A 13,869-nucleotide genomic window follows, 5' to 3' on the forward strand; every position below is an offset into this window, starting at 1 on the left:
TCTCAAAGGCTGCTGCAACTCCCAGTCATTGTTCGGGACCTTGGGGGGGTCTTGTGTCCTGCAGGAAAGGGTATGCACTACACTAGCAGACATTTGTTGGTTAAACAAATAATGCAAATGTTTTGTTATTACTGCTGCCAATGTTCTAATTGTGATGTGGTAAGGATCCCAACTGTCAGAACGCTGACAGCGGCATCCATAATGGTCAGATCTATATGGTAAGTATTGATGTTAAGGTTAGGCACTATGGGGAGGGTTAGGCTGTAGGGCAGGCATTCCCAACCACGGTCCTCAAGGCACACCAACAGTGCAGGTTTTCTAGATATCCAGTAAAAAAGGAAGGAAACCACCAGTGTAACTATAGCTGCTGTATCGGGAGGGTGTAAAGCTCCCAAAAGTACAGGAACAAGAAATGTAAAAATAGTGATACAGCGCTCTGGTTTTTTTGAATAAATTTAATACAAGATTAAAAGAAATATAATACAAATGACAAATAATACATTGTATATGAGAATTCTCACAATAAAAAATGATGAGATTAGGTAAAAAAATGGATATTTCCAGCTAGCAGTCAATGTTGAGGAGAAAATAATATTTTTGATCCAAATCAACACCACGGTGTATAGTTACCATGTATTGTGGATGACCTTATGGGAATGAGTTTTGAGAGTCCCGGGGATTTCCCAGTGGAGGATTCCCGAGTCCAATAGATGGAAAAGAGGCAGTCCTTAAGGTACGGCTGATACCAGATGTGTTTGGCTGCAAATTTCGGGGGATCCAAGAAGAGACTGGTCCGAGTATAGGGTCCTCTGGAATTCCAAGGTCTTTTTGGATAGAAGTGGGTGTGAGATGGATGGTTCTCCAATAAAGCGCTAGAGCAGGATATGGTGGCTCAACGCGTTTCGGCGTGTTCACACGCCTTCATCAGGAGCTGGAATGTTTAGTGCTGCCAGGGTTCTCCTTTATATACCCTGTGATTAATTGTGGGACAAGTCCCAGGTGTGGTGGGCGTTCATTGGAGATCCCACAATAAAACACATATTTAGAAAACATTTAAAAAGACTTGATTAGTATTATACGAATGCACAGAAGGACTTAAATTTTATTAGTTATTAGCAGTGTGGATATTAAAAAACACATTAATGTTGGAACAGGGATGAATAAAGTTGTGCAGTTGTAAGGTCACATGACCTCCGTAGGTCACGTGATCCGGAACTGCCCAAATTCATAATGAGTATACAAAGCACGGGATCCAAGGATCTATCTAGTGAGAGGGGCAGACAGGTGCTAATGCGCGTATGTTAGAGACTTTCCTGATGATCAGGTTGGTTTTTGTTTTTTGAGACAGCTCCTTCCGCTAGAACGGAGCTGTAGTCTGGAAGTTTAGTTTGGGCGGAAGTGACATTGCGCCTGGGATCTGACCTGGCGGAAGTGGTCATAGTCCGCTGTCTGTGATTGTAAATCTGTTTCAAGAGGGTGGAAGTTGCATACCGTTATGAGCACAGGATGGAGATAATAAAACAGCACTGTGTATATAGTAACACCATCCCGGAAGTGACCTGCTTGGATGGCGGAACTGAATGGGAATATTACCTATGGTTGGCAAATATGAAATCCCGTGCTTTGTATTGATTTATACATACTAATATATTTATATTTTCTGCTGCATGTCACCGATCTAGTTGTATGAAGAGCTTATAAGGTAAATTGACATACAAATGACATGAATTTATGCATATGCAAAGATTGTAGGGGATACATAAAAAATGTATGAATTTCTGGAAGATACAGTACATTAAGAATATGAGAAATACAACCTATTATTCAATACAGATTCTATAAACAACATGGTGTTTTTTATTCTGAAGGGTACATACATCATGGTCTTTTATTGACCTTAAAGTGGTATACACCTATTTTGATAAACATATTTTAATGAACATGTTTTTAAAAAAGAAAGGGAAATAGAGGGAAAAGAAGCGGAATTATATAGATATCCATGTATTCTTAAAGGAATATTCTTGTTCTAGGTGTATGCTTATATTGATATCATGTTCGGAGGGAACAATAAATATTAAAGAATATACAATCATATGAGTGTTCTAAATTGATTTGAATACATACAGATTTGTGGATTCTACAAATGGATAGGAAGATATAGGTAGATATAGATATCCAGGCTTGAGCACAGGTGACTTTATTAGTATCTGAGGGATTCTGATTAAACCATCTGTGCTGAAGTCTGGATATCACTAAAACTTGCACTGTTGGTGTGCCTTGAGGACCGTGGTTGGGAATGCCTGCTGTAGGGGGAATGGTTAGGTTTAGGCTGACCATCTACCACTTTTGCCAGATGGGTTGATGGCCTGGGCTAGCATAAAAGCCATGTCGCACATAGAGACAGGGGTTTACCAAGTGGCTCTGCCTCTTATTGGCAACAAAGAAAAATGTGTGATAGCACTGGTTGAAATATGTGTATATTAAAAAATTATTATATATATAAAATATACTCTCTATTGGGTCTGGGCTGCAGCTTCACCTAAAAGGATGTGCTAACCCTTACAAAAAGAAGAAAACAACAATATTTTGGGAAGTGAAGCGCTGCACTCAGACCAAAGACACAATATACTGTACGTAAATGTGTTACATTTATTCCATTTCGTTGATGCACTTGTAGCTAGATTCACATATACAGTATGATACATTTCTAATACATTTAAAACATATACATATATTGATTTATGGATAATTCTGGACATGTATTTAATTAAAAAAAAAAAATGTATTAAAACATAACAGCGCATACATAACAGTGCAGATTTCCCCTCAAAACACATAGGGGTGTGATGCTGGGGTACCATAATTCTATGTGACATGCAGATCACACAGAGATGAGGTATAACTTGTAGTAGAATGATGATATTGGTGGTAAAAGCTGAACATTATCTGGTTTTAAAGATAGATTAAATTAACTTGTAGTTTAAATTAGAAATAAAATTTTCAAATCATGTACACTTAATATAATGCGGTTTATTGGTATACACCAGTGATGGCTAACCTTGACACTCCAGCTGTTGTTGAATTACACATCCCAGCATGCCCTGCTACATGTTTACTATTTGGCAATGCTAAAACTGATGCAGGGCATGCTGGGATGTGTAGTTCAACAACAGCTGGAGTGTCAAGGTTAGCCATCACTGGTGTATACCAATACAACTGAAGCCCTTTACCTTAATGCTCTCAATAACCACAGTTTTGTTAGACAAGTGTCTCTTTTGTATAGATGTGACGTCCAGTACTCCACATCTGCCTGAATTTTGTGGATCCACAAATTTTTGAACTGATGAGAACCAGAACACATGAACACGTATACCAGCACATTGCTACCTACATGCCAACATCTGCATGTCTAGCACCTACATAGCTTATGTCTACATTGTGGCATTGGGAAGTGATAGGCAGAGGCAAAGCGCAGAGCCACGGGCCCAGAGCAAGTGCAAGTTACTGCAATAGGATTTATATAATGGAATTAATTTCATTCCATGATAGCCGTCATGCTCCTGAAAGATAATGAATCCATAACAATAAGGACCTTTCCTAACTGGGGGCATGCTGATGTACTCAGGCAGCAATAAACTCCAGGATCTGCTGAGGACAGAAGGGAATTTTTACAGTATGCGATGCACACACACACGTTCATAGTGACCAATCGGAGACGTGTGTGTCTCCGATTGGTCACTATGAACGTTATATAAGTGTGTGATAGGAAGGTAATACAGGATAGGTTTGTAGATAGGGCACATACTTCTATAACTGTGTCATCCCTTGTGTCTGTCACTTCTACTCCATTATAGAAATAACAATGTGTTGGGCTGATTCAGAGTCTTACGCAATGCATGACTGTAAATAGATGAACATCCCTGCATGTAGGCAGAGTCATCTGCATCTGTGCAATCGTACAGCCTCCATGAATGTGCTTGAGAGTACATCGATCATCACTAACAGCATGCATTGCACCAGTCCCCTTCATGCTGCAAAAGATCAGTTTGAAGTCGTCCAGTTCTCAGCATTCCCTCACTTTATAGCCCATAATTCCATCTCCACATATGTTTGTAAATATATCCTATATGCTAAATCCCTGTTGCCACCCAGCTAATTGTATTGCGCAGCAAGTGGAGATGCAGCTAAAATTAATATATATTGTATCTCATACCTTCCAAGGTAACCCATTCCATTAGGTACAAAATGCTCTGCTCCTGGACTTCCCTGGTAATGTATGATGGCCATCACCTGTGGGGAGCTAGGTAATTGATAAGAAAGGTGTTTCACCACAGGTGATGGCAATCATACATTACCAGGGAAGTCCAGGAGCAGAGCATTGTGTACCGAATGCAATGGGTCAGGTTGGAGGGTATGTTATCCACATCAATGCATATGGCCACCTCAGGGGCATATGCAGGGGGGAAATACAGATGCGGCCACTAAGCATGCAGCTCTGAATCAGACCCTTTATAACAATATTATAATTTTACAATAGAACAGTTTTGAAATATTTTTACTTTTGTAGGATTGGGTAATTGCTCCTCAGGGGTACTCTGCGTTTTACTGCGAGGGAGAATGCTCGTTTCCACTGGATTCTTGTATGAATGCCACCAACCATGCCATCCTACAGTCACTGGTAAGGAACTCAGTGCTGTCACATGTGATCAGAATAAATGTTAGTAAACTACATGATTGGTGGAGGACCATACACTTGGCTACCTGTCCCCTACCTTCACTTGAGATGTTATGTGACACATCCACAAAGGCTAGGAGGCTTGGGATCAAGATAACTACACCCAAAGTTTTATTGGTTGCGTTATTGCTACACAAAAATGTGCTAATGTATTTTTGGAGTGTAGTTGAGCTTAAAATGAAGGTCCTAAGAACTGTAACGTCATTGTTATTAACCCCCACACTTAGGGATATAAAGCCTAATCACATTATAGAGAGATTGAATATAACCTAGTAGGCTTGGTTGTCCCAGACCAGTGAATGAGGGAGATGCAAAATTCTAGCAGGACCAGGGCCGGATTTGTGCCTAGGCCCGTGAGGCACCGGCCTCAGGGCGGCACCAATTAAGGGCGGCAGGCAGGCTGACATTCTGTTAAATGGCACAGTGGGTGGGCAGCGGCGAGTGACAATCGCCACCACCGCAGACATGAATTAGTATGTCGGCAGCAGCGCCGCTTGTCACCCGCCACTGCCCACCCACTCTGCCATGCACATTACATCACCGCTTAGTGGCTGGGTCCGACGGTCCCCCTGCGCGTCCGGAAATGGCTCAGGCTAACTGCTGCCGGCTCCCGCCCATTGGCTACTCTACAGACACACAGTCTATTGGCTGCTGTGTATCCAGCAGCTGAGCTGAGCGGCGCGCAGATCCTCCGTGCGCTCAGTCAGTCACAGTGTGTGAGCCGGAGAGAGACTGACGGATAAAGTGTGCTAATCACTGTACTAATAAGTGCCTCCCTCCGGGTCCTCCGTACAGTGAGCAGTCCAGAGTGCTTAAAAAAATATTAAGGTGGGCTACAGTTACATTTTTATGAAATATATAAATAACAATGTATATACATATATGATTACATTAAAATAGGGGGAGGGGACACAAAAATGTTGTGCCTAGGGGCGGCCTGACCCCTAAATTCGCCCCTGAGCAGGACCATGGAAGTGCTAGCCTGGGAATGTAAGTAGGCAGTGCCTCACAAACTGGGTTCCACAGAACACTTGTGGGGGTAACACAGGTTGCTGTTTAATACTAAATTGGTCAATGACAATGCAAAAGGCAAAACCAGTGCTGGTGGCTGGCAAACTTAAACTATGGCGACAAATAGAAATACAGTAATGTCCGCCACCATATAACTGAGCCTAAGGATAACAGCTACACACAGTTTACTTAATTTAATTAATTTATTTACAGTTTCTTATATAGCGCAGCAGATTCCGTTGCATTTTATAATTGATAGTGACAGAACAAACTGGGTAACATACAGACATGGAGGTAGGTAGCTTACAATCTATAGGGATATAGGAGGGAAACACAAGGACAGGCACCAGTATTAGCATAGCAGTCCCGCCAAGTTGCAAGTCCAGAAGGGAAGCTATATAATACATAAGTGCCTCTGAGGGTAATGTGTGTGGTACTTAAATAGGATAGACTTGCCTGAAGAGGTGAGTTTTCAGGGAACGCTTCAAAGTTTGGAGGCTAGTGGAGAGTGTTATTGTGCCGTGGGAGTGCATTCTAAATGGTGGGAGCAGCCGATGTGATAGTTAATGGGAGCTAGTAATCAGTGCAGAAGACAGATGCAGATCTTGTGCAGATAGTAATGGTAGAGTTGGGAGATATCTTGAGATAAGTAAAGAGGGTTCTTGTGTAGTTTCACGGCGCCAGGGTTGGGTACGCTCGCCAAACTATCTAAAATAAAGTAACTTAACTCCATGCCAACGTGGATAGTTCATACCCCCACTATCCACGTTGGCATGGAGTTGATTTTAGGTAGCGTGGCGAGCGTAGCGAGCCACCGAGCCCGTAGCGCGGGCGAGCGAAGCTACACAAGCACCGTAAAGAGATATAAGTTGGTGTAATATGGGTAATACAGATGTAGTCTGTCTAGCCTTTGCAGGGGCTGGCGATTCTATCGGAAGCCCCCGCTACCCGCCAGCTCCCACCAGGGGGCACACGTGCACGAGACGCTTGCGCACCCCGTGGCAATGGAGCTCCCCCCGGGTCCCCGCCACTGCCGGTTCCCCTCGCCGCCCCGATCCCCCCCTAACCCTGTCCGTCTCCCTGAAGTGGAGATGGGCAGGGTCCCGTCACCCAGCCGCTGTGAGACTGGGACACGTGTGCACATGAGACACATGCGCGTCCAAGTTTAATGGAGTCCCTCTTTGCCGGCACTCGCCAGTGGGGGCGGTCTGGCGAGAGCCGACCAATAATGAGAGGGGCTCCATCTGTAGCTTTATATTTATTCATTTTTGCTGAAAGATGGGAACCACTGGATATACTGTAGGAATACCTCCAGGAGTAGGGTATTTCCCTTAGCTAGGAACAGGCAAAGTAAGTACAGGTGAGGAGACAGGCATACGGTCAAAACGGTGGGAAACTAACATGTAAAACTGGACAACATGCAGACAGAATGTATTGAAAAACAAGTACTTCTGCAGTAGCACTGACAGGGTGAAAAGGTTGCTGTTCATGGTTCAGGAATAAAAAACTTATGGCAGCAAAATCATAATTTCTTATTGCTGTTTATTGCTGTAATAACAACATATTATTTTCAGTGCTAATTTATGCAATAAATGAAGAGACTGGCAGAAAATGAAATAGATATCATTATTACTTTACTACCTGTTCTGATGCTGTACATATGTGGCCATAGTCAGGTCCCCCCATGTACCCACGTCACCGTCACCTCAGTATCGGGATTCCTAGACATCAGATAAAAAATCCTTCAATAGCCACACATATATAAATCACAAACAACAAATAATTTGACCAAAAATGCTTCAAAGAACCTGCAGAAAGGTGTAATGTGTGACAGTATTTGCAGTAATATTACCTTTCTGTGTTAACAAGCCTGCGAAATACAGTATGTGGTTCCAGGTATGTCAAAATGTGATGGACTAGTTGTAATTAGCATCACTACCATGTAATTAGCATCACTTTGTAGCACTTATATGAACCAGCTTCATAACAACACCGGGGTCTATTAGTTTGGTACCTTTAAATGCTCAATGATATGTTTTCAAACCAGGGGGGTGGATCGTTTGGTCTACAACAATTAGGTCGACAAGCATTGGGTCAACACCACAAGGTCGACATGGGTCTAGGTCGACATGACATTAGGTCGACACAAGCATTAGGTCAACATGGGCAAAATCAACAGTCAAAAGGTCGACATGGGAGTTTTCACCGTTTTTTTACCCGAATGTCAACACAGTTGACATGGACACAGTTTGAAGTGCACCGCATCCCCTCGCATCGCTACACTTGGAACACTATTTTATTCTCCCACCACGCCCTAGTGCAGGGCTGGGCAATTGCGGCCCTCCAGATGTTAGTGAACTACACATCCCAGGATGCTTTACATTAGTTTTGCTATGTGGCCATGCTGAAACTGATGCAAGGCATGCTGGGATGTGTGTTCATCAACATCTGGAGGGCCGCAATTGCCCAGCCCTGCCCTAGTGGATGGTAGGGCATGAAATACCACCTGTAAGCACAAGTCGGCTCAAAAAAACAGTGAAAACCCCCATGTTGACCTTTTGACTGTTGACCTAATGCTTGTGTCGACCTAATGTCATGTTGACCTAGACCCATGTCGACCCACATCCATGTTGACATTAACCCATGTCGATCTAGTGGTGTCAACCCAATGCTTGTCAACCTAGTTGTTGTAGATCTAATGACCGTATACCCAAACCAGCAGTCTGGAGAGCTAAAACTTAGGAAAAAGAAAAAGTACAGATCCTATTATTGGCTGCTGCTGCCTGCTGGGGGTTAATGCAGGGGCGGATTTAAGGGGGGGCAAATGGGGTGGTCCCCCCTAGGCCATTGGAATCACTGTGGGGGGCAGGGGGTATACTTCTCACTGTTGCAGGCCGCATCTGCACCCGCTCCTACTAAGTAATGATTGTAGTGATGATGGGGAAGTGATGATGCCACCTCTCACCCATGTGCTGATATAGCAGGGCTTTCTCTCCCCATCCTGCCGTCCTATAGGCTGGTGGGCTGTAAATTAAGTGGTCTGCCACCCTGATTGGTCACAGACAGTGTGGGGTGGGCTGTGTCTGCAGCACTGCCTAGCAGGCACACGGTGGGAGTGTGCCCGGTTTCAGGATGAAGTCGTCCGATAAGCTGGAGCAGCCACAGCCTGGAGCTCCCTTGTGTGTGCACTGTCCGGCTGCATATACAGTGGGTTTGTATGTGTGATATACTATGTATGTATTTTGGGTGAGCTGTGTGTGGTGTGCTATGTATATGTGTGCAATGCAGACACCCCCCCCCCCCCCCATGCAGGGTTCTTTATTTTACATTTATTATTGTTTTTTATTAAAGGGAAGGGGAGGAGTCAGGACTGGAGGGGGAGGGTCAAGTTTAAACAGTAACCCCCCCCCAGAAGTTAGTCTATGCCCTATTTATTGTAGGTGAGCAAGCTCTACCTGGCTCCTTAATAAGGTATGGAAAGAATAGATGGTATTTGCTATCACTATTCTACTGGGTTAAAGCCAGAGCAGGGTGTGTGCTCCAGTCGGTAGTGATGAGAGTACTCTAGGAATAGCTTGTCAGAAAGTGAAGCAAGCAGATCTGCCACTGCAATACCATAAGCTACTTTCCCCCATGTGTTATTGGTATTGATATGGGATGAGCATAGGCGTGCGCAGCCTATTTTCTTAGGGGGTGCACCATACTTGCCTACCTGACCCTCTCCATGCGGGAGAAAATGCTCTGCTTCTGGACTTCCCTGGTAATGTATGATTGCCATCACCTGTGGTGAAACACCTTTACCTAGCTTCCCACAGGTGATGGCAATCACACATTACCAGGGAAGTCCAGGAACAGAGCATTTTCTCCCGCATGGAGAGGGTCATGTAGGCAAGTATGGGGTGCACCATTGGAGGGGCGTGTCCATCACCGCCTACTGGGTGTGTCCATCACCACCAATTGGGCATAAATACAAACTAAACAGAAGGTGACTTATTTATGTACATGCAAAAATGTAAACTGTAATGCCCATTCCACATAATGCCACACACTGTAATGCCCATTACACATGCCATGCACAGTAATGGCCATCACACATAATACCACACATCATAATGCCCATCACACATAATGCTACACACAGTAATGCCCATTCTGCATAATGCCACACAACATAATGCCCATTACACTTTGTGCCAGGGCTTGACAAATGTTTGTAAAATAGGGACAGTGCGCGCGGATAGCACACAGCCATTAAATGGTATACCACATGCCCTAATGCCCATTACACCTTATACCACACACCTTAATGCCCATTACAAGTTGTGCCTTACACTGAGATGCCCATTACATCTCACACCGTAATGCCAATTACATAATAGGCCACATACCGTAATGCCAATTACCTATTATGCCCCACACTGTAACGCCAATTACCTATTACGTCACACACCATAATGCCCATTACATATTACGTCCCACACCAAATTGCCTATTACACATTATGCCACTCTCTGTAATGCCCATTACACATTATTCCACACACAGCAATGGCCATTACACCTTATGCCACACACCAAAATACCCAATACACATTATACCACACGTATATGGTGTATACATGTATACATTACATATTATACCACACACCATATTGCTCATTACACATTATACCACACACCATAATGCCCATTACATATTATACCATATAATTGTGCCTACCTACATGCTCGTTGTCAGGAGTAAAATTTTTGATGCCAGGGTTTACATGCTCCTTGATACGGGGGGGGGGGGGGGTTGCATGCTCATTGCCACAGGGACTACATGCTCGTTGCCAGTGGTAGTTACATGCTCATTGCCAGGAAGGATTACATGCTTGCCGCCAGGGGGGATTACATGTTCATTGTCTGGGGGATTACATTCTCGTTCCCCACATATAATACCCCTCTTAGTTCTGCATACATAATGCCCCCCGTAGTACCACACGCATAATGCCACACATAGTGCCACATACATACTGTCCGCATAGTGCCACACAAATATGGTCCCTGTAGTGCAACATGCATAATTCCCCCTGTAGTGCCACACACATATTGCCCCGTATTGCCTCACATATAATGCCCCCATAAAGCTATATACACAGTGGCGTGTATATGGGATGGGGCTGCCCGAAGCCTGTGGGCAGCATAATTCGGATATGTCACCTATAGTTTGGTATGCCAGCTCCCAGGAAAGTATAGATAGTAAGAAATAGAGGTACCTGACCACTGGTGAGTCTTGTAAGTATCTGCTGGTAGATTAAGGCCCTTATTCTGGTTCACTCGCAAAGGCAAATATCTTCTTAAATGGACAAAACCATGTGCACTGTGTGTGTGTGGGGGGGGGGGGGGCAGATGTAACATTTGCAGAGAGAATTAGATTTAGGTGGGGTTTTTCTTAAAAGAGTGTTCTATAGTGCAGTGTAAAAATAAAGCAGCCAGTATTTTCCCTGCACAGAAACAAAATAACACACTCAAATCTCTGCACAAGTTACATCTGCCCCAGCTGCAGTGCACATGGTTTTGTCAATTTGAGAAGCAATTTTTCCTTTGCGAATGAACCAGAATAAGGGGCTTAGTGTGTGCTGTTTGTACAAGCCGCTGGGGCAGCGGCGCTTCAAATGGCGGGGCTTCGCCAGTGTGTCAATCTGGCAGGTGCAGCTACTTCATCATTAGCTGGGGCTGAATAGCATTCTTCCCAATAGACTGAGCTGCAAAGCTTACCTCTTAACTGGCTTGGGCTCTGATCTTAAATATTGATGCATTAAAATACTATATCAAAACACTATATGGTGGCCAATCTCTCTCCCTATAGACCAGTCACTATGGGTCTGAATCAATTAGGCTCTCCTTACTAGTCTGTACAAATAATGACGTGCATATGCAATATTTATGATTAGCTGATATTCGTCTGGGTACTTGTTTCCTATCACGGCGCCCACGATTTTGATCGAAGTGCATCTTATACCCTGAGGGGTATGGGGGTGTTAAATGCACCCCCATTGTCAACGCCACCCCCGCTATCAACGGCAACCCGAAGCGTGGCGAGCGCAGTGAGCCCGCGAGGGGCGGCGGTACGCGTCTTCCGACCTTTTCATACCCCCACTATCCACGTCGGTGTGGAGTTGATTTTAGATAGTGTGGCGAGCGCAGCAAGCCACTGAGCCTGAAGTGTGGCGAGCACAGCGTGCCCCGCGAGGGGTCACAAATTACTTTACATGTATATTACGTCCGCTCGCCACGCTTCGGGCTTGTATTCCGCGTCCCCTCGCAGGGCTCACCACGCTTCGGGCTCGGTGGCTCGCTGCGCTTGCCACACTATCTAATTTCAACTACCTCCCGACGTGGATAGTGGGGGTATGAAAAGGTGGGAGGATGCGTACCACCGCCTCTTTTGCTGACATGCAATGCTATGCGATATTTCATTGTACAAGCACTCCTGTTAATGTAACGGGAATATCGCATCGCATCGCACACCACTAAGTACGGTATGCGATGGGCGCCGTGCTAGGAAACAAGTACCTTTGTCTGCAACCCCATAGAGTCTGGAGTGAGATAAGGCCACGAGGGTAGACGATAAGTTGCTGTTGCTGGCATTGCCATCCTGTTGCAACAATAACTCGCCCCCTCATGCCTCAATAAATTCACCCCTATATTGTAATTACAACGAATATACAATCTATAGTTTGCAGTCATTTGCTTAATTAAATTCACCACTAAATTCTAACAGGTAAATCAAGAGGCCCATTTATCATACCCACTTATCTTAGCTTCTGATAAAAAGTGCAGGCCTGCTGCCAGCACAAGGCCCACCGCTGCCACCACCTCCCCTTGGTAATTTACGGACATATCCTCATGGTCAGAGTTTCCTGTTCATTTACAGGTCTGAAACGTGCTGTTTTTCTCCTCACATCAATGCGCTTACAAATGCAGGGTTACATTCAGGATTTGCCTCATTTAAGGGTAGAGTTACCATTTATTCTGCTTCTAAACATACTGGGTAAAAGGAAACGTGAGAGGAGCTGAGTAACACAGTGACAGCAGTGTGCAGGCTTTATTTTTGTTAGTTTTTATTTAGAACGGAAAGAGAGCATGAACTGGAGAAAACAGCCAAAGCGTGAGTATTTTTCATATTCTAAAAGATCTCTTTTTATATGACATGGGGATTTTATTGCTTCACAACAAGAAATATGAACTAAACTACAAACTCAATACATAACGACAACATAAGAGACAAACCAACATTACAGTATGTATGTATGCATGACAAACGGGCTGCCATCTATGAGGCATGTTACCGATGCAGCTCAAGGCAGGCTATGAAATAAGCAGGAACGGGGAACCAAACGTTATTCTGCCAAAGAAAACAGTCGAGAAAGAAAATCTGTGAAGCCTGCCCTTCTCTTTGGATAGACTTGCTCTTTTATGAGTTCTTTCCTATATATTTTATTTTGGTGTTTGTTTTACAAGTTGTCCTTTTTATTTATGCTTTGTTTTGTATTGTAGATAGTGATATACAGTATTTGGCAGTAACTGGTATTTATACCTTACAGGTTCATCTCATGAAGCCAGAAAGTGTTCCCAAAGCATGCTGCGCTCCGACAAAACTCTCAGCAACGTCAGTCCTTTACTATGACAACAATAACAATGTAATACTGAAAAAGCATCGGAACATGGTAGTTAAGTCCTGTGGATGCCATTGAAGAAGAAGATATTATCTTTATTTGCACTGAAACAAAGATTTCTAAACATATTTATGTACGTTTTTTGACATTAAATATATTGTATAAATCAATAAACACCAAATTTTTTAAACAATCAAGATGAATGACGTTACTAAGATGATTTGTGAATGGTTATTTTCCCTGGACCAAGCTATTATATCCCTAACTTGTACCAGGTTCGATGACCTGCACCAGTTCCTACTAAAACAGATTGACAATGAGCATGGAGTCACCCATCTAAAGCGTTCCCTGCCACCAGGGTAAGCAGGCTGTGCGTGGAAAATTACAGCATGAGGTAATCCATTCCTAAGGTCATCCTGAGGACCGAGTTTGAGAACCTGTGCCCTAGGATTTTCCCATTCTG

The 13,869-nt window shown here is 43.9% G+C and overlaps 1 protein-coding gene across 4 annotated transcripts in view; it reads left to right on the forward strand.

The window, feature by feature from the left end:
- The window catches only part of LOC146060510 (bone morphogenetic protein 8B-like), a 62,823-nt gene extending 49,229 nt beyond the window's left edge, over window positions 1-13,594 (forward strand). Inside the window, exons 6-8 of one of the 4 annotated variants that reach the window (XM_083173777.1) lie at window positions 4,568-4,678; window positions 12,860-12,898; window positions 13,335-13,551. In XM_083173777.1, the coding sequence (XP_083029903.1) occupies window positions 4,568-4,678; window positions 12,860-12,898; window positions 13,335-13,417 (233 nt within the window). In that variant the 3' untranslated portion in view covers window positions 13,418-13,551. Of the gene's footprint in view, window positions 1-4,567; window positions 4,679-12,859; window positions 12,899-13,334 lie in introns of all 4 variants that reach the window. The other 3 variants (XM_083173779.1, XM_083173776.1, XM_083173778.1) reach the window with 3 other exon arrangements.
- The last annotated feature ends 275 nt before the right edge of the window (window positions 13,595-13,869 follow it).

This window comes from Crinia signifera, chromosome 2 (assembly GCF_055691185.1).
Source record: "Crinia signifera chromosome 2, ASM5569118v1, whole genome shotgun sequence".
Taxonomy (NCBI): domain Eukaryota; kingdom Metazoa; phylum Chordata; class Amphibia; order Anura; family Myobatrachidae; genus Crinia; species Crinia signifera.